The sequence below is a fragment of the Cygnus olor genome, chromosome 5 (genome assembly GCF_009769625.2).
Source record: "Cygnus olor isolate bCygOlo1 chromosome 5, bCygOlo1.pri.v2, whole genome shotgun sequence".
Classification (NCBI taxonomy): domain Eukaryota; kingdom Metazoa; phylum Chordata; class Aves; order Anseriformes; family Anatidae; genus Cygnus; species Cygnus olor.
Genome location: NC_049173.1, coordinates 35884301 through 35909291, shown reverse-complemented (window position 1 = coordinate 35909291; position 24991 = coordinate 35884301). Strand labels below are relative to the sequence as shown.

Sequence of the window (24991 nt, the reverse complement as noted above, 5' to 3'; positions counted from 1 at the left end):
ACAGGGATGCTTGCACCGGGGCTCTGGCATAATCTGGCTTCTCGAGGGTGTGCGTTTGTGGGTTGAGCTTTAGTTACACCAGGCCCAACTGGAGACACCACAGAGCTGCCGGCAGCACAAGTTTCCCAAGGCAGATCAGGAGCATTGAACATGGATCAGTGTAATTGCTCCTGAGGTACAGCTGCTGCCTGGCCTCTGTGCAAGCAGTCAGAGCTGCTGAACACCGGGTGTGAGCGTTGGGCCCAGGCCGAAGTGATGCTGCGCCGTCGAAGCACAGGGTAAGAACAAGGCTGATGCCGACTGCCAACTGCTTTGTGTCGGTGCAGGTCAGCTGGAAGAAGACCTTTTGCTGGTTCTGCTTTTTTTCCAGTTGAGGACCCAGGTTAAGCCATGCTGCCAGACCTCATCCACCAGGATTAACTGTGCATCCATTAAAGGGCTCGCTGACACAGCCCTGCTAATGTGGCCGCCATGTGATCACTTCAAGGCCGCTGCTCTCGGCTGCTCAGCATGGGCTGAGCCTGCCTTTAGGTGGTGTTGATGGGAGAGTGCTGAAAGCAAGACGCCTGTTTTTGGGTCTATCTCATGCTGCTTGCATTCAGGGTGCAAAGCTGAACCGCTTCTTGGAGGGCAGCGTCATAACGGGAGCAGTCTAGGGCTGGTACCTCTGAAATCTTATGGTCTGGTATATGCCTGTGCTACCCAGGCGGGTTAGCCCACACGGGTCTGCGTGGCAGCAGTGTGTGCGTTTTGCTAGCCTGACTCCCTCCAAATAGCAGTCCAGAAGAAGGAGGTATTAGCAGGGTGAGCCCTTGGCATTGCTTTCCCTTGGAAAGTTTTCCTCTGTCCCTTGCCCTACAACCCAAGTGCGAACCCCTGGCAGTGCAGCTGAGGGCCTGGGTCATTGCTCCCTCTTGTGAAAGAATTTATTAATAGACTTGCTGTTAATTTTGCTTCAGGGCCTGGTGGCAGGAACAGGAACAAGCAAGAGTCAGATGTCAGGGCCATTAATTTTAATAGGGTCTTGATAAATCTGCAATCCGATTCACAGTGTTTTGTTTACACAGGTATGGACACTCACGCAACAGAGGTACAGCGTGCTTCTGAAGTTCAAAAGCAACATATAAACACCTATGATTAGTATTTCTCTGGGACTCATCTCTGAAATATTGACATTTGATATAAGTGGACAAACATGCAGAACAGCTCTCTGTAGATAACAGTAAAGGAGACAGAGAAGGGCTGAATAAGTGGTTGGAATGGCATATCAGCCCAAACCCTGTGATAAGTAACCCACACTTGTCAGGAAAATGTAGAGGACCTGCAGGTTTTGAACCCATTAAATTTACAAATCTTCCATTCTTCTTGTTGTTTTATCATCCTGGAGTGCCCATGCACAATTTAGTGCTACGTGCTGCTTGCCACCCTGCAGCAAGCAGCATCCTTGCTTCACACAAGTATTATATTTTCCAATTTTTTATTATGAGAAAAATGAATTGTGAATTCAGGCACTCAAAAGTTGTGGTGAATAAAAATAAAGACTCCTTAAAACCTTTAGCTGCTGTGGTCAAAAAGGGGTAATAGTTCTGCTGCTAATGGTTGTTAATAATTCACAAACAAATTTTGAAGTGAGCCTAATGTAAAGGGAAATTTCTATAGGTAGGAGCTCTAAGCTGTTGTAGCTTTGATGATGCTCCTTGCTGACACTGAGTGGTGCAATTACCACATTTTCTGAGTCAGCTGCTGAGTGTTGGGTTTTTTACTGTTATTGGTATTTATTTATGTGCGTATCATGGGCAAGTTCTGTAAAGTTTTTCCCCATTATTTGTAACACAACACTAGGGAGGGAGAGACACAGATTTTTCTCTTTTTTTTTTTTTTTAATCCAGTACCGTAAAAACTGGAGCTTTGCATTAAATCTTTGTTGTGAGCAGGATTCTGGGCTTCCAACCTGGATGAAATCACTGTGGAAGTCAGTGGGAGATTTGTGTGGGGAAAAATGGTAGCAGGGAGTGCTGAAGGCCTTGAGAAACTCAGTATAAAATCATTTTGGCTTTTAGCATGGGTGTCGTTTATTTATTTTCACAAATCCCAATTAATTAGCCTTTTGTTCCTAGACTTACCAAGGACCCAGTGCTGTTGTGGAGAGGAAAAAAAAAAAAAAGAAACCATTTTTTCCATTTATTGGTGTGATTGCTGTGGTTGGCAGAGTAGAAAGCAGCTTGAGTGGCTGCTCATACACATGTGTAGGCATTCTTATAAATCTTTTTGACTGCTTGTGATTTTTTTTCAGGCTTACTTTTCTGATAGAAATATTTTAAGATTGGTCTGAGTTCAGGAGCAAATTGTTCGGAAAATTTGGTGCTAAAATGGATTCATCTGTTTTCAAAAACAAAGTGACAGGAAGGAGAACACATTTTCACCCCTGCATCAAAATGCTGTCTGAACCTTGAGTTTGTAGATGACTGATGAAAGAGGCTGGGCACACAGCTTGTTTGCTCACATAGCGTGTCATGGAGTGAGTAGATAATATCTAGGAAAGATCTGAACGTTTCACTTTTTTTTTCCATATTCCTTTTTAAAAATAATAGTAATAAAACTTTAAAATATGTCAAGAGAGCATCAGGGTTACACTAGCACTGGCCAAAAAAAAAAAAAAAAAACTCGGGAAATAACCCTGAAATCTTATTTTTGCTACTGTACATGTATATATGAGACAAATTCGTCTGTAACGTGATCAGACAGTGTTTGTTTGTTTATTTTATTTAAGACTCCACTTTGTTCATTGTTAATGTTTGTCAGTGTGCTGTGAGCCAATCCTGAGGCCCAAAGCACCCCAGTCCTCATGCCACACCTGGGTGACATGCGACATCCCATCCATGGCAGGTCACTGTGGAGCTCCTCTCCGCAGAACTTACCAGCTCTGCCACCTTAGGATACTCAGCAAAAAATGCAGTTGTCCTGTTGGGCCTCAAAAGAAATGCAAAGATACACGCTTGCTGAAGCTTTAGAAGCGCTCTGGCATTTTTTTTTTTTTTTTAAACTTATATATACAACATGCATGTGTGTGTACTTTGTTCGGGACGTGCCCAATCTGTTGGATGACAAGCAGGCCCTGTTGGTCCTGGCCCTTTTGCCCAGAGACTGTCTCCTCTCCAGGCAGCAGATCTTTAGAAAGCGCTGGAGGTGTTCTGCTGTTTCACACAGTGAGTAGAAGAGGGATGGCTCTATGTTTTCCAGGTAAACCCTGGATTTTCTGGAAGAGCTAGAACAACTTAGGTTGAGTACAGAAGGTGGTGGGGACTCACCTCATTAACTGCATCTTGTCAATGGCCTCACACCATGTGAACTTTTTTCTAATTTATCTTTCTTTGGCTGGCCAGTCGTTTGTCATGTTGACAGGCAATGGCCTTCTGAGAACACTGGTTACTCTTATGGGATCACTGAGGCTGAACAGAAAATGGAGAAAATAGTAAGCAATATAAAACTGCTACTCTGTCTCTCAACCAGGTAGGTGGAAAAAAATGGTCATTGTGAATCTGTTTGAGCATGAGGATATAACTATTGTGTTGGCATTAAGCAGCCTCATCTACCTCAGCTTTAAAGAAAACCCTAAAGCAACGAGATAAATTTCATAATAGGTGAGGAGGAAATAGATGTTCTCAGGCTGTTGTCTATCTTTGAACTGAGCAAACTGACTCAGAGAAAACAAAGGTATATAGAGAGGAGCATAGAGGACGTGCGAGCCATTCCTCTACCTAGATCCAGCAACACTTTGTATTATGAAAACATACCCAACTATTTTTTTCCAGATCTCATATGCCCTGTTAGGGTTTAGTGGAAATGTGTCAGGATCAAGGGTTACCCTTGGGTGTCCTCTGAAAGTGCTTGTGAAATGTGGAATCTGAAAATCAGCCAGAGAAGATCTTTCAGGGAAGGTGAATTAAAAGGGGACTGTCAGTTGGGCCTAATCTATGGAAGAGATTAAGAAGAAATTTTCTGGAAAACTTACGGATAAGGAGTCTGTGTCTTGATCTGATAGAGGAGGGTCTTGTAAAGGATTCACTCACATCTTCACGGTGTCTTAAAAGGCTAGCTCTGAGTTTTCTAATATGAGAAAGGGCATAAACAGAGTTCGTAGATGGGCAAAACCAGATTGTGGTGATAGGAACAGCCACAAGCAGAAGCAAAGCCAATGTGAGGGTAACCCTAAAAGTTTTGTGGGAGATGTCAGCAAAGAGTTTTCATTATGATTGAATATTAATTAGTGACATGGCTATTAATGATGACAGTAATTAACAGAGGAAGGAAAGACTTGTCATTGTCCCGAGGGGGAGTAATCAGTCTTGGCAGGTGATAAATAATGGTTCAGCAAACTCAGCAGAAAGATAATCTGTCTGCCTCAGGACAACAGGAGAACAGCTATAAAATCTTCCAGGCTCTTGGCAACATTCAGGAATGACTTCATATTTTTAACAGAGAGGAATTAAAATCCATGATCTCAAGTGTTGCCTATATGCTGGAGTGACTGATGGCAGTAGTTCTGGCTGAGTTGATGTTTTCAGTTTGCCACTTTAAACCTTTCTTTTTTAAATCTTAACAAGATGGGGAAGGAAGGCTGGCAAATCTGCTTTCAGCGTTGTGTTTTAGTTTGATGAAAATTCCTCAAAAGAAAAGCAGAGCTGGGGTCATGATCATACTATGGAGAGTTAATTCTGCATTAAGTATTCCTGTATATTTTGAAAGGAATTGGTTAGAAGGCACTTCACCTCCCTTGCTCTTGAGCAAGACAATGAAGTTCTCTAGGAGATTTTCAGATTTGAGCTGTCACGTCACTTGGGAATAAAATGACTAAGAGAGTACTGCAAGCCTGTGATCTGAGACCAAAATCAGAACAAATTGTGGACTTCTTACTCTGGGAGATGAACAGAAAAGTCAAGAAAGATTCTGGTTTACCTTGAACCAAGACAGCAACCTGTGAGTTTTTGTTTGGTTCCTGACAACACAGAAGTGCTTCAATTTGAGTCTTCTTGAAATGTTTTTGTAAGCCCGTGTTTGTTATATCTTTAGGCCATTTTTGTTTTATAAAAGGCAAAAGGGAAAATCCTTGTTTGTTAATAACATTTTCTATTTTATAAACATGTCCAACACAACAGTTACTGACTCTGAATATTTTCCCCATATATTTTTTCAGCTACCACTGTACACTGGATGAGTTTTCATTTAGCAGGTAGTTTTGGTCCTCTCAGAACTCTTTTCCTGAGTAAATCTGTTACTCAGTAGAAGTTTTACTCAACTCTTCTAGAGTCTTTGATGCTTAGCCTGTGTAACAGTATGTCTACGTGATATTTCAGAGGCAGACACTGTGACCTGGATGGGCTGGGATCAGCCCTAAACAGCACATCTGGGCCAGGGGTGGTTCATCTCTGGCTGGCTCAGCCCCTGCCCAACATGCTTTTGTCTGCCAGCAAAATACCAAGAAAACATCTCATGTATTGAATGCATAGAACATTATCTATGGACAAGTCAGGGCTGACTAAAAATCTGGTTTATTGCACCAGACATTAAAGCACGATGTTTTATGGGTGAGAGCCAACACATTCCGTTATTCAATTGTGTAATGTTACTTTAGTGAAAGGCTCACTGATTTCTTGGCTATCTATTGTTTATGCAGGGTGTGAGAAAATGAGCTAAAGCAGTGGTCAGCTAGGACTCCTGAGGTTTGTGAGGCTGTAAATTAGTTCAAATGGGCTCTCTTGTTGGGGTTCTGCTGTGTGACTGGTTGCGGGTCATCCGAGTTCCTGAGTGCCAGAAGAAGAAGAAGACATCACCAAGAGAGATTTACCACAGCCCAGCCATGACACAGTGCTCCTAGGTGGCTCCCACCGGTGGAAAGCAGCTCTAAGATCAGTCCGACATTTGTATGTGCTCTGTGTCCTCATGACCATATAAATATTTCTTATCCATGCTCAGTGTGCTAAGCACTGACTGTTCATATAACCACTGTTTATAAGATTGTAACAAGTTTTGTTACTAGTTGATGACCCCTGAAAACTCAAAATGAATAAATAAATAAATTGGGAAAAAAAATTTACTTGATAGAACTTAAAGACCCTTTCCTCTGCTCCTGGCCACCATACTGTTGGTGGGATCACTAGCAAGTGCCAACTCAGCAGTGGCTTGGTTTCAGGCACACTTAGTCCCACTTTCTTCTACAAGATGTTGGTTGTCTTTGACAAGTGCTAGACTTTTCACTGTGTTGTTTTTTGTTTTTTTTTTGACTGATAACTCAGTTCTACGCTTACAGATGATTGCCCCTAACGTTAAAGGTGCAAGGTGCCAGTAACTGCTCCTTTGTCCCCTTGCTAGGTAGTGCTCTCAGAAACAGTTCCCTGTATGCTGAGGTGACAGAGAAGCTACTGGGAGAGAAGAGGTTACATGGAACCATTAGAGTAATATTTGACTTAAGGTATAGCAAGTCTGCTATTGCACAGGGGAGTACTTGGGCTTAGTACCTATCAATAAATATATAATTACAGTGTGGCACTGGAAGGACATTTTGAAATCTCAGTAGAGCTAAGAAGGAAAATGGAAAGAATTCCTGTCAGTTCTTTTGTATCTCATCTCAATGTTATCTCTCTCTAGGGCTCAGAAACCTTTTGGTCTTGGTGTTCAGTGCTTTCTTTTCATTTTTCCTTTTTGTTTTGTTTTTGCAGGTGCTGATATTGTACAGTGGCTTATGAAGAACCTCAGCATTGAGGATCCAGGTAAGGTGACTATAGCTGGGGATAAACAGACCCTTAATCTGTATTGTGTGTGCGTCGTAAGACAGTAGGTACTATTTTGCTGCAGAGTGTATATACCAGACCAACAAGATGGATTTAAGCATTTGAAAAAAAGGAGGAGGAAAACAGATAAGAATCAACAACTTAATTAAGTCTAATACCTTCCACTACAACACAGAGAAAGCACTTCGTAGGAGTCCTAGCCTGTCTGTGAAACTGCTGCTAGCTAAGAAAGTCTGATTTATTCTAAGGCTGTTCCCAGACCTAGAAAGGAAGTTGGTAGATGTGTGTGGTTAACCAGGTAAACGCTGACAGGATTCCATGGTGTGAAGAAAGGTAGCCATGACTGACAGGGCATGCTGGTCAAGGATGACATGGGCACTAGCACGGGATCAGATGGTGGCTGCTGATTTATTGTGTCAGATAGATAAATGGATAATGAGCCATAAACTGTGATCAGTGCATGGGTGTAGTCCAAATAGTTCACACTTCAGAGAAAACAAAATCACTTTGGCACAGCTGAGAACTATTGGAAAAAGGAAGAAATGATTTCTGCAGGTCCAGAAGTTTCTTTTTCTTTCCTGGAAAGACTAAAAATCAACAACTTATCTCGCAGTCCGTTTCTGCTGTCACCATGTAAAACCTGAAATGGAGGTAGTGTTGTCTCACACGGAGCAACCCTCTCCACACATCCCTTCTCGTGAGTCCAGTCAAATCGCAAACCTGCACTTCAGCTGCCGACAATAGATTTATTATATGCCTGGGCACACATGATCATCTGATGTGTATTTTGCAACTCTGAGAAAGTAGGTGCAGCTTTTGACAGTTGACATCAGTTGAAAATCTGTGCAGAGGTACCCCTGCGGTGGTGAGGGTTGCCTTGGCAGTGCTAGCATATGCTAGCACCTCTTGCCTCAGCACCGTTTCTTCTAACAAATGGCAGTGCTGCAGCGTTAGGATTTCTCTTTATTAACAAAGATGCTGAATAATGTTCTGGTGCTGCAGACATTCCTCTAATTTGGTAGAAGCAAGTGGGGCTCACTGATGGAGCAGGCTTCTTGTCAGCTGTCACCTGTGGTGGATAATCTGCTTTGAAGTGAAATTCAGATTCTAGAGCTGAATTGGTGCATGACATTTTGTAAACACAAAAACAGCAGGTTAAACATTTGAGTAATGTTTCGTCTGTATTGTAAGGCTGCTTTCTGCTCTCCTGCTTTGCGTGATTCCACTGGAAGGTGTAAGGATGCAGCACAGGTACAATGTGGCTTGTGAGCATGAGGTCGGTCATATGCAAGTCATCACCAGACTCGCTGCTGAAAGCAGAGGATTGCACGTTGTACGTCTTCCTGAGGTATACCTGTTCTTTTCTCTCTTTTCCTTCTCATCCGCAGGGGAAGCAATACACTTGGGAAGTCTTATTGCTGCACAGGGTTACGTCTTTCCAATCTCAGACCATGTCCTTACCTTGAAAGATGATGGGACATTCTATCGTTTTCAGGTTGGTGAGCCGTCAGCCTTCCTTGTGGCCCTTTCTGCTGTCTGCTGGCTACTGCAGAATTGAGTAGCCACCCTTCTGGCCAAAGTGGGCAAGGGCAAACTTTGGAGTTGGACATTTGAGCTCTAGTACAGCAGAAAATTCATGTTTTTATCCTCTCCTGGTTACTGATTGAGGTGGGAGGGGGCAAACTTCAGGCTTTAGCTCTTTTACAGAGGACGTGTGACCTTGTCAGTCACCTTAGCTGAGACACCTCTATCCCCTAGTGTCTGTGCCCCCAGATTGGATGCCTCCAGTTTTTAAAGCATCCTGTGCTTGAGTTCAATGCCCTTTCCAAAATCTGCTGCTGTCAAGTTCCTCGATAACTGAATGCTTGTGCTGCAACAACTTATTTTAGACAAATTGGTTAACTTTAAAAGAAGCAGTAAGTTCAAACCTACTGTCTAATCTTGCTGGTTGAATTTGTGTTTTTCTGTTGCATGATCTCTGTCAGCTCCCTTATCTTTCCTGTGACTTTTCTTCTATTCCCTCTAGCATTCCTCCTTTTCGTTTCTTTTTTGTTGTTGTTTTTGTTTATTTGTTTGTTGTTTTTTTAGCTTTTGTTTGAAAATCCTGTTCTCATCTTTTCATCTGCTGCTCAGGCTCTCAGACCTACTACTAATGTGGTTTTGTTATCATATAAGACCAACAGCACAGGGAAAAACAAACAAACAAAAAAAAACACAGGAAATCACAGACCTCCCCTTATCTCTCCGCACCTTCTGGTTACCTGGTGTCACTCAGACTAAGATTTTTCATGGCAGCCCCTTGCTTTTCACAAAGTCCTACTCCTCCTATCATGCAAGACTTGGCAGAAGTAGGGGCACTGCTGATTGTCTATTTAGTTGTATTTTTGTCCATTTTAAGAGAGATGCCGTAGGAAGTTAAATTATCAAGCTGTTCCATGCAGCTCTCAAAAGCCAGATTTCAAAAGCAGAGTATCATTTAATTTCTTTTTCTTATTTTAAACCTCTGTAAACAACATCATCAAGTAGTCTCGACTGCTTATTGGCTTTTCTTTTTTCTTCCCTTATCTTTTCCTGCAATTTTGCTTACTGCTTGCCTGTTGTCATTTCCCGCAACAGTTCTCCTCAGCAGCTTTCTGCAGAAATAACCTGATAAAATCATTTTTCTTTTCCATCATTCCACTGTTTCTGCTTTCTACATCAACATCAGTCCATCCTTTAACAGTCGTCATGTTGTGAAGTTCAGGGAATATATATCAGTGAGGAACATTGAACCGTGTATTGCTGGATCCCTCCGTGTTTTCTCGCTGTGCCTTGGTGCAAGGAATTGTCTTTATATACATGTAATGTCCTGTGCTCTTTTGTGGAATGGCATCAGTAATGCAAAACACTGTTCTGTAATTTGTGTGGTCACATTATTTTTCATTTGTGTCAAAATTGAAATACAGCTACATGTAGTAATATCTTGTAATTAATTGTAGCAACTGCAGTATGGAGACCTGGACAGAAAACAAAACCAGTAAGCTCAGCAGGATTTCTGCTTTCAAAACAACTGTAATCAGAAGAGTTTTGAGTTCTGCCATCTGATTTATTTTAAAAGTGAATTGTTTTGTTGGCTGCCAACCACACTGGTAGCTGCTCCAAAAAAAGCAAGTGATGTGTGGATGTATAAAAGGCCACAAAGTTGTTTTTTTTTCTCATGGTCCTAACAAAAAGAAAAGAAGAAGGTTCAGGGTGACTGAATTTCTGGGGAAAGAGGAGGTTCTGGGGATAAGAGGGTAAGAGGTCCATATTCAGATGAGATGGCAAGACTGTCTAAAATGTCATTAGGGTGGACATCCTCAATCAGTGTTACAGTGTCTCTACCTTCAGTGAGGAATGTTAGTGATGATACCTTTCTGGAAAAGCATCCTCACTTTTACGAAGACCTGTAGCAGTGTTTCCCCTGAGAGCAGAGACTGGGCCATAGACTTTGTGATTCTTCTGTTTGTACTCAAAATGTTTTTCTGCATCTGATTTGTTTTTCATCTCTTAAATTATGAAAATGCATATGTTGTTTCTTAGGCACCGTACTTTTGGCCTTCAAACTGCTGGGAACCAGAAAACACAGATTATGGTGAGGCTATAATTATTTCATTGCAGAAAGTTGGTACACAAGGTTTGAGATTGGGGAAAAAAATTGTCCTTTAGCCTATGAGTTCAGTGGGGCCAGGATGTTACGTACTGTTGCCTTCATTCTCCAATAGCTTTGTTCGTTTCAGCAAGATTTATGGCAAGCAGAATATTGCTCCTCGGGAATCTTAAATAATATCAGTATTGCTTTTGTGGGAGAACATACTTTGATCTGTAGCTGAATTTGATATGTTGATCAATAAAAAGTTACCTCATTTGGGCACTCATCTGGCTGATCAATAAGTCAGTATATAACTGATGACAACCCATAGTTAAGCTTCCGTGATATATGACATCAGACTTATTCCTCCTATTTTTTTTTAAGATTACCAGCTGATAGCTGGTAAAAAGAGAAGACTGAGCATGGTTTATGAGCTAATAAACTGCAGCATGGGGTATTAAACATGTGAATGCCTGCAGACAGTGATAATACATAAAGAAAATATGTCAGTATTGTTATCTTTAGCTGTCTCCGTGCAATATTGCTGTCTCTTCCAGAACTACACTTCTTTCACAGCTAAATGATAAAATCAATTGGTGCATCCTGGTGTGGCATTGGAAGAGGAAGTGAATCCATGTGCGTGCTCATAAAGCAGGAGCTTCTGGAAATGCCTCTTCTGAAATATCTCATAATCTAAGATCAGTTTATAACTCCTCCCTGAATAATCTTTTTTTTCTTTCCCAGGCCATAATTACTCATCATTATGGATTCTGGAAATCATTTGCTGGGGTGGGGAAGTAGCTTGCAATGGTGTCTGTCATATAATAGTTCATTTGCAGTCCTCATCTGCAGGGAAGCTAATACAGACTTACGTGTTTATCCCAGTGAGGCGACTGCTTAGGAGAAAACGTGTTGCCATTCATTATGTGCAAAATAATTTCCAGAATTTACAAGCAGTCACCATATATGTGTCTGAACTGTACTAAGTACATTTTCTGTAAATATCAGAATAACAATCTTAAGAGGGAAGTTCTGTTTTTTCCCGTAGTGTCTGATAAGAAACTGGATTTCACAGTCTGGTTATTGTGCTGCAAAGGCATTGAATGGAACAGTACTCCTCAAAATCAAGCCCTGTATGAGCTGATCCACAGCTGGACAAGCTGCAACTGCTGTCTGAGCCCTGTAGTGACAGATTTTCATCTATCCCACAAATCTCTAACATATGCTTATAATCAGCCTTTGCATATCAGGGGTCTGTGCAGATGGAGTCTTCCCAGGAAATAATCCCAAACTAGCAGTAGGCCCAAATAAAACTGAAATCCCAGCAGCTCTTCCTACTTTTTTATTTGCATGGATCTGCTTACAGGACAGGAATGAACTTGCTAATGGCAGGTCACTGCCTTGCATGAAGAAGTACTGCGAGGTGACTGGCTCTCAATTTATTTGGTGGTGTAAATGGCTTACAAGTTAAGTTGTTCTTGAGAAGTATGAAAATAAATATACGTGACCTGATCCATTCTGGTTACCATGCGTAATGTAGGCTCATTATATGAATGTTAAAATTATAGGAATAGCATAGAGCAGAATTACACCAAAGCACCGTTTTTCTCATATTTTAAGTAGAGGAGGTGCTATCCAATGAAAAACATGCATGGAAGTGTCAGAAAATTGCTTTTATCAGCAAATCAAAACTCCGTGGTTTTCAAAGCTGAAGTTTTCTGAGAAAGATTTATTGTCGTTTTCTGTAGAGAATGCTTTGCATTCTGCCCCAGTCCAGTTTGGTACACCTCACAATTTGGTACACTGTATGATTTGTACCTGCCCCAGCAATATGAGAGGGCCAAAACACAAGGAAGCTGTACAGTTCACATCCAGATCCATCCCATAATGAGAGCACTGAACCTCTGTTATACAGTTCAGATCTGACCGTGTACTCATGGTGTGCTAGGGACCTTGTTTCAGCCCATAACGGAATGGAGCTGAGCTGGCCATCCAGCTGAGGCTGTCCAGGAGGCAGCCTGGGACTGGTTCGGTATCGTGCACTGGGCTCCTCTTGACCCTTGGGATCCCAAACCACATCAGTTTTGGCAGTGTCTGCTTATGGTGAAAAGGGAGAAGGCTTGTCTTAACAGTTTGAAATTTATATGATATGTGGATGGAGCAGATGAAAGAATGTCACATGGTACCTTTAAGATCTAGCCCATATTTCTGTTTTCATTTCAATATCCTGATTTTTTTTTTTGTTATTATTTATTTATTTTTAGGGAAAAAGAAACGCAGAGGTATGCAAGGCTGCTCACTTTGGTAGGCATATTTCTAAAGTGCTGAAAGGAACAGGTTGCTAATGCTAAATCTTTTACCAGCCCCAGAAGTAATTGTGCCTTTCTCAAATGTCTCATTAGGTCCTGGCATCTACTCTCAGCACTTTTAAATGAGATATCCCAGACGTTTAAGGCCTCTGAGATAGCTAGCATATAATGTCAGCTGAGTATTCAGCCCTCTCCTTGGTTTGTGTTGCCTTCTGATGAGAAGGAACAATAATGGACCAATGTTATTATTATTTTATTTTTTTAAGAACTTGTACTTACAATCTGTCTGTAATTGTTTTCCGTTCTGTTTCTCCCTTTAGCCATCTATCTTTGCAAACGGACCATGCAGAACAAAGCCAGGCTGGAGCTGGCGGATTATGAAGCCGTAGGTACACTGCTGCTAGACTTTGAAGTGTGGGGGTGCAGGGGGAGGGCTTTGTTTGCCAACTGAACAGTGCAATTTTATGCTTTGGGGTCAGCCTTTCCTGTGTCTTTTTTTTTTTTTTTTTTTAAGTTGTCAGAATTGTGTGAAGGTTGATCTGGAGACAACGTCAGGCATGTGAATGGGGAATGTCACTGGCTTTGCAGTATCTCCAGTTAAAGCATCTGCTGTTGTAGCCAGCCCTCCAAGACTGCAGCAAATAACACAAAAGCTCACATAGGTCTCTTGTTTCCAGTTAACAGGTCCTGTTTTATATAGCAGATACCAACACACAAAATGGTGGATTTTCAGGTGCATTACTAAGTAATTAAACTGCTAATGACCCGTAGCATACTGCTACAGACCTTAAAGGGAAAGTCTTCAGATAGTAAGCTTGGACTGTGTTTTCAGTACACTATGTAAGAATAATGAACCAGGCTTATTCAGGGAATGTTTTCTGTTATGAAGTTATTATCCAAAAAAATATCCCCAAATTCAGCTTCAGATAGTGCAGGGTTTGGGTCTATAGGAATAGGAAAATGGAGGCAGCAGGGGTAGGGTCGGAGTGGGTTTCTTTGCATGCTGGCAGTGTAGCGCTGACCAGCTGAACTTTCTTTCTATCATACAACCTTCTTCTTGCTTTCTATTTCAACAGTGTAACAGTTGAATTTCCAGTGTGGGGTTTTTCAGTGGAGAGTTTGTGTACAAAACTGGTTCTAGTGGACTTGTGTGTTCAGGTTTATTATGATGAACACATTTGTATTGCATATGTTGCAAGTTTTTTTTTCCTAGAATAAACTTTTTATTTCTTTCACGCCTTCTACAATTTTGGGTCTTCTGTACACACAGATATGCATATAAACCAATTTGTCCTTCCAGTGAAGAGCATGCAAAAATTGGCACTTGTCTAATGTATCCAGACTTCCCATGAGTTCTAATCTCAAAGTACAGACATAAAGGAAGGAATATAATAGTCCATATGCATTTATACCTCATTTTGCTGAATTTTTCCTTCTGCATATTGTTGATTTCATTATTAAAACCATTAAAATTGCTCACAGCCAACCAATTAACTTGTAAGTACTCTAAAGATCTATCATAAAGCAAAAAAAGGCTGTTCAGCAACACACACTCCCACACACATGCAGTGAGGCTATGACTAAGTACTTTTGCACATCATTGTCTTCTGAGAGTAGCAATGCACCAGTGATGGCAAATAATTAGATCTTGGCAGTCTCTCATTTTTCTTGTGAATATTGCATTGCACAATTAGAGATCACTTCTGCATTCAAAGTTTGCTCTCTTAATTAAAGACAATCAGATAAGTACAGCACCAACTCTTCCTAGTCATTATGGGAGCTGAAGCAGACCCAGCAATGGAGATGTAAGCTGAGCACAAGTGAGAGAAACAGGCATACAGGAATGGGAAGGAATTCCGTATGTTTAATGTGATTTTTTTTGGTGATTTAGCATAGGATGCTTCTCTGCAGACGTCAGCACTGACCTGGCATTTCCAAAACGAATCACTAAAAAGCATCTCGGGACAGCATCTCAGTTGAGGTTCTGCTTGAACCACTCATAGGCACCTACCCCCAGTTTATAGTGCTAAAGCAGGGTTCTTCATTATATGATTAAGCTTGCATGACTGCATTTAGCTTAGTTTATAATTGGCCAAACATAAGCATGATTCAAATAATGCTTCACTTGGTGATGTTTCATTGGCTTCAGCATGTTTACTCCAGAGGGCACATGTGAACATGATTTAAAATATTAAAAATATCAAACCCACAAAAATTGTTTTTGCAGATATTACAAGTAGTTCACAGTAAAGGAAATCATCGCAGCTCAGCGCAGCTGTAAAACATCTGCTTAACTGTTTTCCTCCATGTATAAGACTGAAACTCTTGAGTGGACTTGATGGTAACTGAGTCAAGCTGTGTGTTATATGACAGTTCAAAGTGAAATTTGGGAGAGTTCTCCTAGCATTGAAATGCTTGCGCTTAAGCATTTTCTTGAACTAAAGAGAATAGACATAGCATAGCAAGAACAGCAGCAGAACTAATAGCGTTCATTTTCAAGGAAAATTTGGAACAGTTGAACTAGCTGTAATGGTTAAGAGAATCAGGTTAATGGTCTCATAGGCCTCTTTCTCCAAGCAGTTGTGGATATGTGACTTTGGGGTGCCATTCGTGCCTGAAGTTCTGGCCATGTCCCAAGTTTGACCTTGAGCTGTGAGAATGTCACATCCATCTCCAAATGTGCAGATCATGATGCTCTCCATAATGGATCTAGACCAGAGCTCTTACTTCAGACGCAGAGAAAGGCTGCATCTGGATCTGGTCCCTACAGTTAGCTATTTTCATTGTGGAGACAAACAAGCTATTTCCTTTTGTGAATCATCCTGGCAATTCCCGGAGTTGAGTGCTGTGCAGCTGCGCAGCGCTCTCAGCAGTGACCAGGGCTGAGCAGAGCGAGGGATGCTCGGGCTTCGCACCTTAGCAAAAGCCTGAAGAGAAGAGAGCAGAGGGGGGAGGAAGGGAAAGTGGGAAGAGAAGTAAATGTGCAGGTGGCAGCCATCTGCTCTCAGAAATGAAAGTTGTCAGCTTTGCAAATCTTCTCAGTACTATCTTTTGGGAACAGGTCCATCATTATTTTACTAATAGAGCTCAGGCTGTCTTCATCACACTCTATTACTTCTCCTGACAGGGTTCTCTTGGCTGCAGACTGAAAAGATGTGTCAAAACCTTGCTTTGCCTATGGGATAATTCACCTGAAACCAATGCTGACTTCCATGTCTTGAATTTTCCAGCTTAAAAAAAAAAAAAAGAATAAAATAAACTCCCAACTTGCTAACTATGCTCTCAAGCAATTGCTATAATTACCAGAATTAATTGTTCTCTACTATTTTCATCTTTTGTCAGGAAAACTTAGCGAGACTTCAGAGAGCATTTGCAAGGAAGTGGGAATTCATCTTCATGCAAGCTGAGGCCCAAGTGAAGTGAGTAGTCCTGGAGCAGAACTGCACCAGTATCTGGGGCTGGGTAGGGAGGGGGACTCTGTGAGGAAATAACTTCTCTGCCACTGTCTTTAGTGCAACTAAGCAGTGTGTAGAAACGTTGGTCAGGAGTTCCTGAGCCTGAGTTGTCTATGTGAGGTTGAGCAATTCACTTGCACATTCTGCTTCTACTTTGGTATAGTATTTTTGTTTCGAATAAATGGAAAGAACAAAACCTTGTCATCTGTCTGTGTAACTCTGTGCTGTAAAATGTGTAACATTTTAGAGTTTATAAACCCTATTACTTAAAAGTACTTTTATAAAGGTGGTATTTACAGCAGACTGTACTTGGTTTTCTTATTTATACCATTCCCCAGTCAGCTCAGTTGTACATCTGTTCTCTGCTCTGCAGCTTGTGCTCCTAACTGTGTGGAGATTTGGGTGCCGCTTACGTGAAACTTACTCAAATGTAATACTTTTCTTCCCACCTTCCACATATAATTGAAACCCACATTTTTTCACATCTTTCTGAAAACAGTTCAATGTTTTTAGCGTGTTGTCATTAGTGCTGCAAAATGGGTATGGTCCAGAGTTTCTAGACTAGTGTACTTAAAAAAGCCCGTGCGTCCATTTTGTACGTGTAATTGTCACCAGTAAAATTGAAAGGTTGATGAAGAAGAGAACATCAGAACACCAGTACTGACAGTCTGTATCACTAGAAAGAACTTGCGTTTTCAGCATCAGATGCTAAAAAGTTAAAGAATATTATTTCTTGAGGGTGTGGCTGAGGGATCGGTCTCTATCTTTGATTAACTCGTTGGAATTTTGATTAATTCTTTGCTTAATCGTCTTGTAATTACACACTATTTAAGCACATGATAATTATCCTCAAAATAACAAGGTAATTAAGGGATTTTTTTCTGAACTGAATACCAGCATTCTGTTTAGAAGAGAAAATTAGAAGTTACAATAGCAATTGTACTTTCAGTTACGTAAAGGTTTGTTGCCAAGAGGAAAAAAAATCTAAGTCAAAACAATTCTGTATTCTGTCTACAGCATAAATTATCACCTAAGAAAGAAATTTAAATTCTGATTTTTTTTATGTGGTCACCGTTACTTATTCATTTTTTCATGAAGAAAAGTTGGGTTGGAATTCACGGTGTAATGCATGGCAGCAAATTAATTAAAAGAGAAAACAAAAACACCTGGAAACCTTTCTCTGGTTATCAAGTTCTGCTCTGGCTCCCACATCTTTGTTTGCACACAGGATTTCCACTCATATACCAACCTTCAGGTTGTACACACTAAATGAGGGACAGCACAAAGTGAGGAGAACGTCAATGACAACACAGTATTTCAAAGCAAAACACCTTCTGAGGGAAACTTGTTGTAGTGCTCAAAAACTGCAGCCACAGAGCATCTAGATATGTTGCGTCTTTACCATAATTTGAAATGTGGAACACTGAGTTATCAGTAAGTTTGGGGACAGGATCCAAGAACCTGGGTCTAGCACAAAGCACCCATGTAGACAATTCTTGAAGCCTCTGAAGAGTCTCTCTGGTTCATGTGTGCTCTGCAGTGTGATGCTGGCAGAAGGCTTCATCTTCCTCTTTGGTTAGGCACGAAGGCTGCTCAGAAGAAGTGGTTTTGGGTTGGGTGCCTGTGCTTGCTACTCAGCTCAGTACAGTGACTGCTGTCTGGTGGCTGTTCTGTCTTTTGTGTGGGGACAGAGCTCATGCAGAGCTGCTTTCTCATCTCATCTTATTCAGAGAGGGACACACAGCTGTGGAGGACTCGAGGTTTTTGTGGGGAGGGAAGGGGTGCTCAGAAACTTCAGTTTCTGTCCCCCATTTCCTATCCGATACATTTCTAGCACAGACTCAGCTGTGCTCCTCCACAAGAAAAACAGGAGAGGGGAGAACCTGATGGTCAGAAATTCTAGATTGCGTGGGTTTTTTTGCCCTCACTGCTTTCATTATGCCTGGTGGCAGCTGTGCAGGAAGGCAGCACAGGAACACTGTCAGCTTCTCAAGTCTGCTGTGGAGGCGAGGGCAGTTCCTCCTCCCGTGTCTCATCTAGTCTCCCTGCAGGCGGGTTTTGCAAGCTGGTGGTGATTTTGCTGTGCTCACGTGTAGAGCAGAGCACCAGATGTGAATTGCTAGATGCCGCTGAGAGGTAGGGGAGCAGCTGCTTTGAACAACCTCCAGTGGCCTTTGATGTGTGCGCTTTGAGTGAGCTGATGTACTGGCTGCATCATGGCTGAAATTACCGAGTTACGCCTGTGCCAACCCAATCACAGGTCTCCAGATGAGTGCTGGCTTGCACGGTGCCATGCGGCAAGTTCGGCTCCTGTCCCTTGGTGCTGGCACCCTGTCCTCTGCCAGCACCAGGATAGGCAGAGCCAGTCTGTTGGAATCCCCAAGGAGGGTGGCCACAAGTGCTGCCTGTGCTGTCACTGCTGGTGATGCCTCAGATAGCTGCCCCCTAGGAGTCTGTGGTCATAGCAGTGGTGCCACTGGGTGCAACAGAGCCTACCAAGGCGGGCCTACACCTGGAGTAAAGAGGTGCCGAGAGGTACAGACCAGGTGGTGTTGGCAGAGCCAAAGCCAAATGTGAACTTCCAGGTCTGGGGATAGAGTGTCAGGAAAGGGCATTTTCCTCACGATATGGAGAAAAAAACAAATGTTAAGCTAAATTTTCCATCTTAATAGGAATTTTTTTCTTGATACGTATTGGAGTAAACATCAGTAACATATTTCGTTCATGACACATGTTCTTGCAAGACAGTGTATGACATTTCTATACCAAAAAATGTGATTTTCTAAACATTTTTTGTGGGTTAAAAACCCCAGCTAGGAAGTATAACAAGGAAGAAAACAGTCGTCGTGTGGTGACTCATGTTTATGCTTTTGTTTTCAGAATCGACAGGAAAAAGGATAAAACAGAAAGGAAAATTTTGGACAGCCAGGAGAGAGCATTCTGGGATGTGCACAGGCCTGTGGTAAAGCTCTTTTTAAATTATGAGGCTTTCCAGGTTTTGACAGGAAAGTTTTAATACTAGTAAACACTGTGCCATGAATTGCACAAAGATATTGCCTTTAAAGTCACCACATGGGTTTTCCTCACAGTTCAAAACAAGTTGCTACAAGATTATTACAGACATTTTAGGTTTGTGCATGCATGGAACTATCGACTTAGAAATATACGATAAATGTGAAGTTTTGAAGATGTTTTTTGTACATGTGAAAGAAAAGCAGCTTACCCGGTTTGGCACAGGCTTCCTAGAATAAGCTCTACTCTTAGCTGAGGTATTTCCTCTTAGTGCCAAAGTTATGAGCAAATGGATTTGATGCTGAGATGCCAACTTTGGGTATATGCACTCTCTTGTTTAACAAGCATAATTTATGGGATGCAAACTTAAGGGAAGACTTTCAGACAAGATCTAACCGTATATTTTAGAAAGGTAAGGTAGCATGTAGATTGTAAACACAAAAAAGTAATATGATAACCATCTTTTTTTAACCGTCTCTTTTCAGCCAGGTTGTGTAAACACCACAGAAATGGACATTAGAAAGTGTCGTCGTATGAAAAACCCACAGAAGGTTAAAAAGGTCAGTTTGAGTTTCTGGTTTTCTTTATTTTTAATGTAAATCACACTTGACACCTATAGTATATCAGATTTCCATAGTAGAAACGAAAAGTGGTTTGCAAGCATCAGTTCATTTTTGATCTAATTGGTGAATTTACTATTGCAGTTTTACCAACAGAGAGGTACAGACCGAGTGACTGGCAAAGCTGAGAAGGGTATAAGAAGTTCTGTGCCCCAAATGTCTGCTGGCTTTGCACTCCCTTAAAACTAAAATCAATTGGCAAAAGTGCCTAGGTACCATTTTTCAGAAGTTATTTGGGCACAGGTTTTTCAGAGCTGTTTACCTGTCTTAATCATTTCAAAGGCTTGAACATTAGCAGCTTGGGTGCCTTTGACTTCCAGCAAGTCTTAGCTCTTGTATGTATATATTGGTTCTGGAGGTGACACCAGATTCCTAACTTGCTTTGGTAGTTAAGTTGCAGAAGAGCTATTCACGTCTCTTTTGAACATTAAATAAAAAGCAGACATACTGAATGATGGGGTAGTTGGTATTACTTTCAGTGCAAGTCTCTGTCCAGGAAACAAATGGCTACAAGTCAGTCTGTAGGTTACCCAGATGTGTAGTAGTTTTATGACAAGAAATTCAACCAAATGGAAGAAAATGCCCTATGATTGTGTTCTAGTGCTTTCTTTCTGCACTCGCTTCACCACAGTGATCATTCCCAGGTTTCATCCTGCAAATATTGGCAGCTGCAGCCCTCAGAGCTCCTAAAAATTATCATCTGCATCTTAATATTTAAGATAAATCTTCCTCTACTTACTGTGAAACAGACCTATAGGTTGCAGTAGCACAGAGCAGCCACCTCACACATAATGGGAAGGTCTCAGGTGAGAGAGTTTTGCTGGAAAGCAGGCTGTGCAGGAAGCCCCAAGCATCCCGCTGGCATGCCTGCAGATGTCCCAAGTGCAGGCATCTGCAGCGCAGTCAGATCTGTCAGTTTTGCTCCAGGCTGAATGATTGTTGACCTGCATGAAAATAAACAGTAGGAAATTGTTGGCTTATCTTACTGTTTTGCGTACTGCAATTCTCCTCATTGCATAACAGGGAAAAAGGCCATAATCTCTTCTGTTTACTGGTTCCCTGCAGTCAGTGTATGGGGTTACAGAGGAGTCTCAGCCCCAAAGCCCCGTACACATGCCCTCCCAACCTGTACGCAAAACTACGAAAGAGGATTTCCGGAAACAGGTAAGAAGATGGCTATGTGGCAACTCTCTTGAGACTGAGTGCATCTAGAAAAGTCAGACAACTGTTATCGGGGGGATGGAGCATTAATGTTATTGAGAAATCAGTAAAACCAATTGTTTTTTTTTTTAACTGTGCTTGATCTTCATGTGCTTTATGTAAAGCAGTAAGTATTTAAAGATGCATATTAATTGTGCAGTGATGTGATGATACATGTTGTGGGCAGCACTGACCTTTGACTCTAGTATTACTCTGTCTGTGGGCGAGTAGAGAGATTCATTTCCAGATCACTGAGGATGTCAGAAAAGTGGACATCGACAAAGGCTAGGGAAGAAAACAGCGTGCCTGAAGCACAGGCTGGGGGTGGCCAAGGTAAAGCATCTTTCAGTGTGTGGCTGTTACAGGCTGTACAGTCAAAGCTTTTGGGGAACTGGGAAAAATCGCTGTGAAGAATGAAAACTGAGAATCACTCTGAGGAACGGCCAGCCAACTTGTGTGTTCTTGCCCCTGCTCAGGGAGCTCTTCCTCAAAATTGCTTTACTGAAGCAAACAGCACTCACTGAACTATGGACAAGATTCGATGGGTCAGCATTTTAGTAAAGGCAGCGTTAGACGTGTTTCTTAGGCTGCCAGTTTTAGGGTCATCTTCTGAACTAAGTCTGAACACTACATTTCTTGAGCTTTTTCCATTGTAGGCAATGTAGGCTGCAGAGCATTGTGAAGAGCTAGTTTATAGCACAGTACAGGTGTACTCTAAAACCATGACTTTCTTGGTTAGAGAGATGAAAGTGTCTCGTATAAAATGAGGATCACATTGCACCCTGAGTTATCTAGGAACCTCAGCCCCAGCTATGTGCCTTTCCTACTTTTAAATATTTCTTGGGAAGCTCCCCTTAGGGACTTTGCCACATGAAATGGAGCCTCCTCATGGAAGCAGCTAATAAGCTGCTTCTACTACCTAGGGAAGGGTCTCATTTCTTTCTGAGTTACTTTCAAGCTCTTTGGAATGAGAAATCAATAGCATGTTGGGATATGATCAATGCATGCTGTGGAGCTCCTGGATTCTTAATGTCCTTGTCATCTCTCTCCTCAGATAACTTTTCTGAATCTGCAGATAGACAGGCATTGTTTAAAGATGTCCAAAGTAGCAGAAAGGTAAGTGTTGCTATTTTCATTATTTCCCATTACTTCCTCATCTCAAAACTGGCATTTCCAGAAACAGCAAGTGGGCCGGAACACACAAAGGCTGGTCCCATTTCTGTGCAGCAAATCCTTCTCCCTCATTGCCCAACCATACTGCCTGTCTGCTGACCACTGACACTTGGCATTCACCCTTCTGCCACTGAAGGCAGAAAAAAATGGGTGAAAAATGAGTATGTTGTTGTACTGTAAAAGCAAAAGAAATGACTCACAAAAGAAAGAACCATTGCAGGGCTTTTGTTTCCCACTCCTTCACAAGCCTAGAGCTCATTTACAGAAAAGTCTTTCCTCTTTCAGTTTAAAAACATCCATTTTTCCTTTGTGGGTTAAATCTGAATGTTCATCTCCTGTTAGACTGGTACTGTGTTTGCATCTTGCTGTGTGTGGTGTTCGTATGCATATTGGAGTTTATTCCTACTGGGGTTGTAGGGCCAGTTTCTGCTCTCACTTACTCACATGAAACCCTATGGAAAGTAGTAGGTTTGTATCTGGACTTCCCAAGGTAGTGTTTTATAGAAGTAGATTTCTCACAGAGGCAAATCAAGGCACAATTTGGCTTGCAGAAAATTTAGTCCTGATAGGAAACTATGAACAAGTAAAGAACAAGCTCAAATTTAGCTTCCTGAGAATAACTGTTCCTTTACTCGGATAGATATAAGTTTTGCACATTTGCAGTAAAATCGTTGATACAAATATGGGGATCAGCACGGTTTTCAGTAACTGCTTTTAGAGTAAAACTGTCTTGAACATGATGGGTGTGATAAGGGCTGATTTCTTATGGAGAAATAACAAAAGATTTTTTATTTAAACAAATTAAAATGAGATTACCCTATAAAATTTTGTGCTCTGCCATGCCTGCTCCTGTAATTACGATGTATACACTACACTAGGCAAATTACATAGCAAAAGCTCAACAGTAAGTTCCTAGTAGCTCATAAAGTTTAACAATTTAAATGAAAATTTATCCAGTTAAAAAGGAAATATTCAGAGGCTTCCTGAAATCCTGCATACGCTATTTATTTCTATTGAATGTAGCACATTCATATTTATGTTTTGGGCTTTCTGGTTGTGTTCTGATAAATTTTTCCTTTACCAAAAAATGTAATTTTTGTATTGAATTTACTTACATTGACCTTAATATATGGAGACTAATAATTTCCAGGCTGGTAATTTGCAAACAAGTGGTTGTGTTTTGCTTGAATTTTTTCTAGGTAGGTATTTTTTCAGTAAGATGGGCTCACTAAAAGTCATTGACTTCTGAACATCAGGTCCTGTCCACATAGCAGGACCGATATAACTTGAACCTGTTGTTCAAGTTATACTGACTTTACAAATGTCAATGACAAAAAAAAAAATCTATTAGTTTTCAATAAAACTGGACAAAAAGCAATTGTCCTGGTCTGGAAGGGCTTAGGGCTCTTTATGCAGTGGCTGTGGGTGGCAGCGATGCTGGAGGGTCCCAAGCTGTAGTGTTGCAGGGCTTGGCACGAGAAGCAGCAGGGAGGGCAGCCTGGAGATGGATGGTCAAGGAGCAGGAGGGAAGGGATGGGAATGGGCTGATGGGTCAAGAGGCTCAGCAGTGGTGGGGATGGGTGGGGGAGAATGAGTTCAGACGGCCTAAGTTGATCTGTTGCCTGAAATGAAACCTGTGTGGCCTGAAAGCTGCATGTAAAACATTGAATGCACACTCCATGAGCAGATCTGTTGAATAAAGAGGTGCTGTTACTAGTAAGGCACTTTTCAGGCTGGGCCCAGCTTTTGGGCCAGAGGCATCCCTCACCTGCTCCAGGCACCTGGGAAACAGTTTATCTTTCTTCCACATCCTTTCTCCCCACTTGGGAGACCTGGATGCTGTCAGTTGTAGGATTTGGCAATGAGATTTGACAACTCTTGAGCAAAACTGTGAATAAATTCTACCTACTATTTTCCTTGACTGCATCAGGTAGTGTTGATGCAATCCCAATACATGAGACATTATAGAAATGGCTGGGGAAAACCTGAGCATCTTCCTACCGGAAGTAATCTCAGCTCTCTAGTTGAAAATCTGTCACAAATCCGTGTTAACTCTCATAGTTTCCCAAAATTATTGTGAGGGCTCAGCAGGGCCCCCTGATTGCGAGGCTGTCAGGTTCCCCGTGCAAGCTCTGCACCCTTCAGCGAACTCTTAACCACCATCTCTTCTGCCAGAATTACATTGCAGCACCTGAAAGGCCAAAAGTCCAGGTTTGCATTTTGGCAGAAATGCTTTCCCGTAGGATTCCCACTGTAGCCTCGTTTAGACAAGGAGACAATGATTCAGCTGCTGTCATTATACTGAATCAGCAAAATGTGTTCTGCAAATCCTCCCTTGTTTCATTTAATGTAGCTTTTTTTTCCCCTTTTATTTTTGCTGGTACTTTTCTTAGCACCTCTGATGTTGCCTGAGTATTTTATTAGGAGCAATTCAAAATTTCACAGCAGATACCTCCTGATTGATCCTTTTTGTTGTTTTTTTTTTTTTTTAAACCAACCCTCTCTCTCATTGATGTGTCAGGAATTGCTGCTCTCTGAAATTGGACGCTGCTCTCTCCTCCAACCCTTGACCCACAGCAGTCATGAAATGTAATTAATGAAATGAGATGAGACAGCCCTGAGTGCCCTGAGGGGCAATGGGAACCTGCTGTGGTTACAAAAGTGTATGATTTTAATGCCTCGTGATACGAGCTAGGACAAACAAAAAGAAGTAATTACTGTAGAGCAGGTCAGGGAAACTTTCTGCCTTTTGTGGCCCTTTGTTTCACAGGGTCTTTTCGTGCTCTTGCCTTTTTGAGATGTGGAAGACCAGAGGTAAAGTGAC

The 24991-nt window shown here is 41.6% G+C and overlaps 1 protein-coding gene across 10 annotated transcripts in view; it reads left to right on the top strand.

Moving 5' to 3' along the window:
• RGS6 (regulator of G protein signaling 6) overlaps window positions 1–24991 on the top strand; it is a 283258-nt gene that overhangs the window by 199731 nt on the left and 58536 nt on the right. For 9 of the 10 annotated variants that reach the window (XM_040560601.1, XM_040560603.1, XM_040560602.1 and 6 more), the window contains 9 exons: window positions 6717–6767; window positions 8177–8283; window positions 10350–10401; window positions 13028–13092; window positions 16050–16126; window positions 19043–19124; window positions 19660–19734; window positions 20860–20958; window positions 22049–22110. In XM_040560601.1, coding sequence (XP_040416535.1) covers window positions 6717–6767; window positions 8177–8283; window positions 10350–10401; window positions 13028–13092; window positions 16050–16126; window positions 19043–19124; window positions 19660–19734; window positions 20860–20958; window positions 22049–22110 — 670 coding nt within the window. Of the gene's footprint in view, window positions 1–6406; window positions 6470–6716; window positions 6768–8176; window positions 8284–10349; window positions 10402–13027; window positions 13093–16049; window positions 16127–19042; window positions 19125–19659; window positions 19735–20859; window positions 20959–22048; window positions 22111–24991 lie in introns of those variants that run through there. The other variant, XM_040560604.1, reaches the window with a different exon arrangement.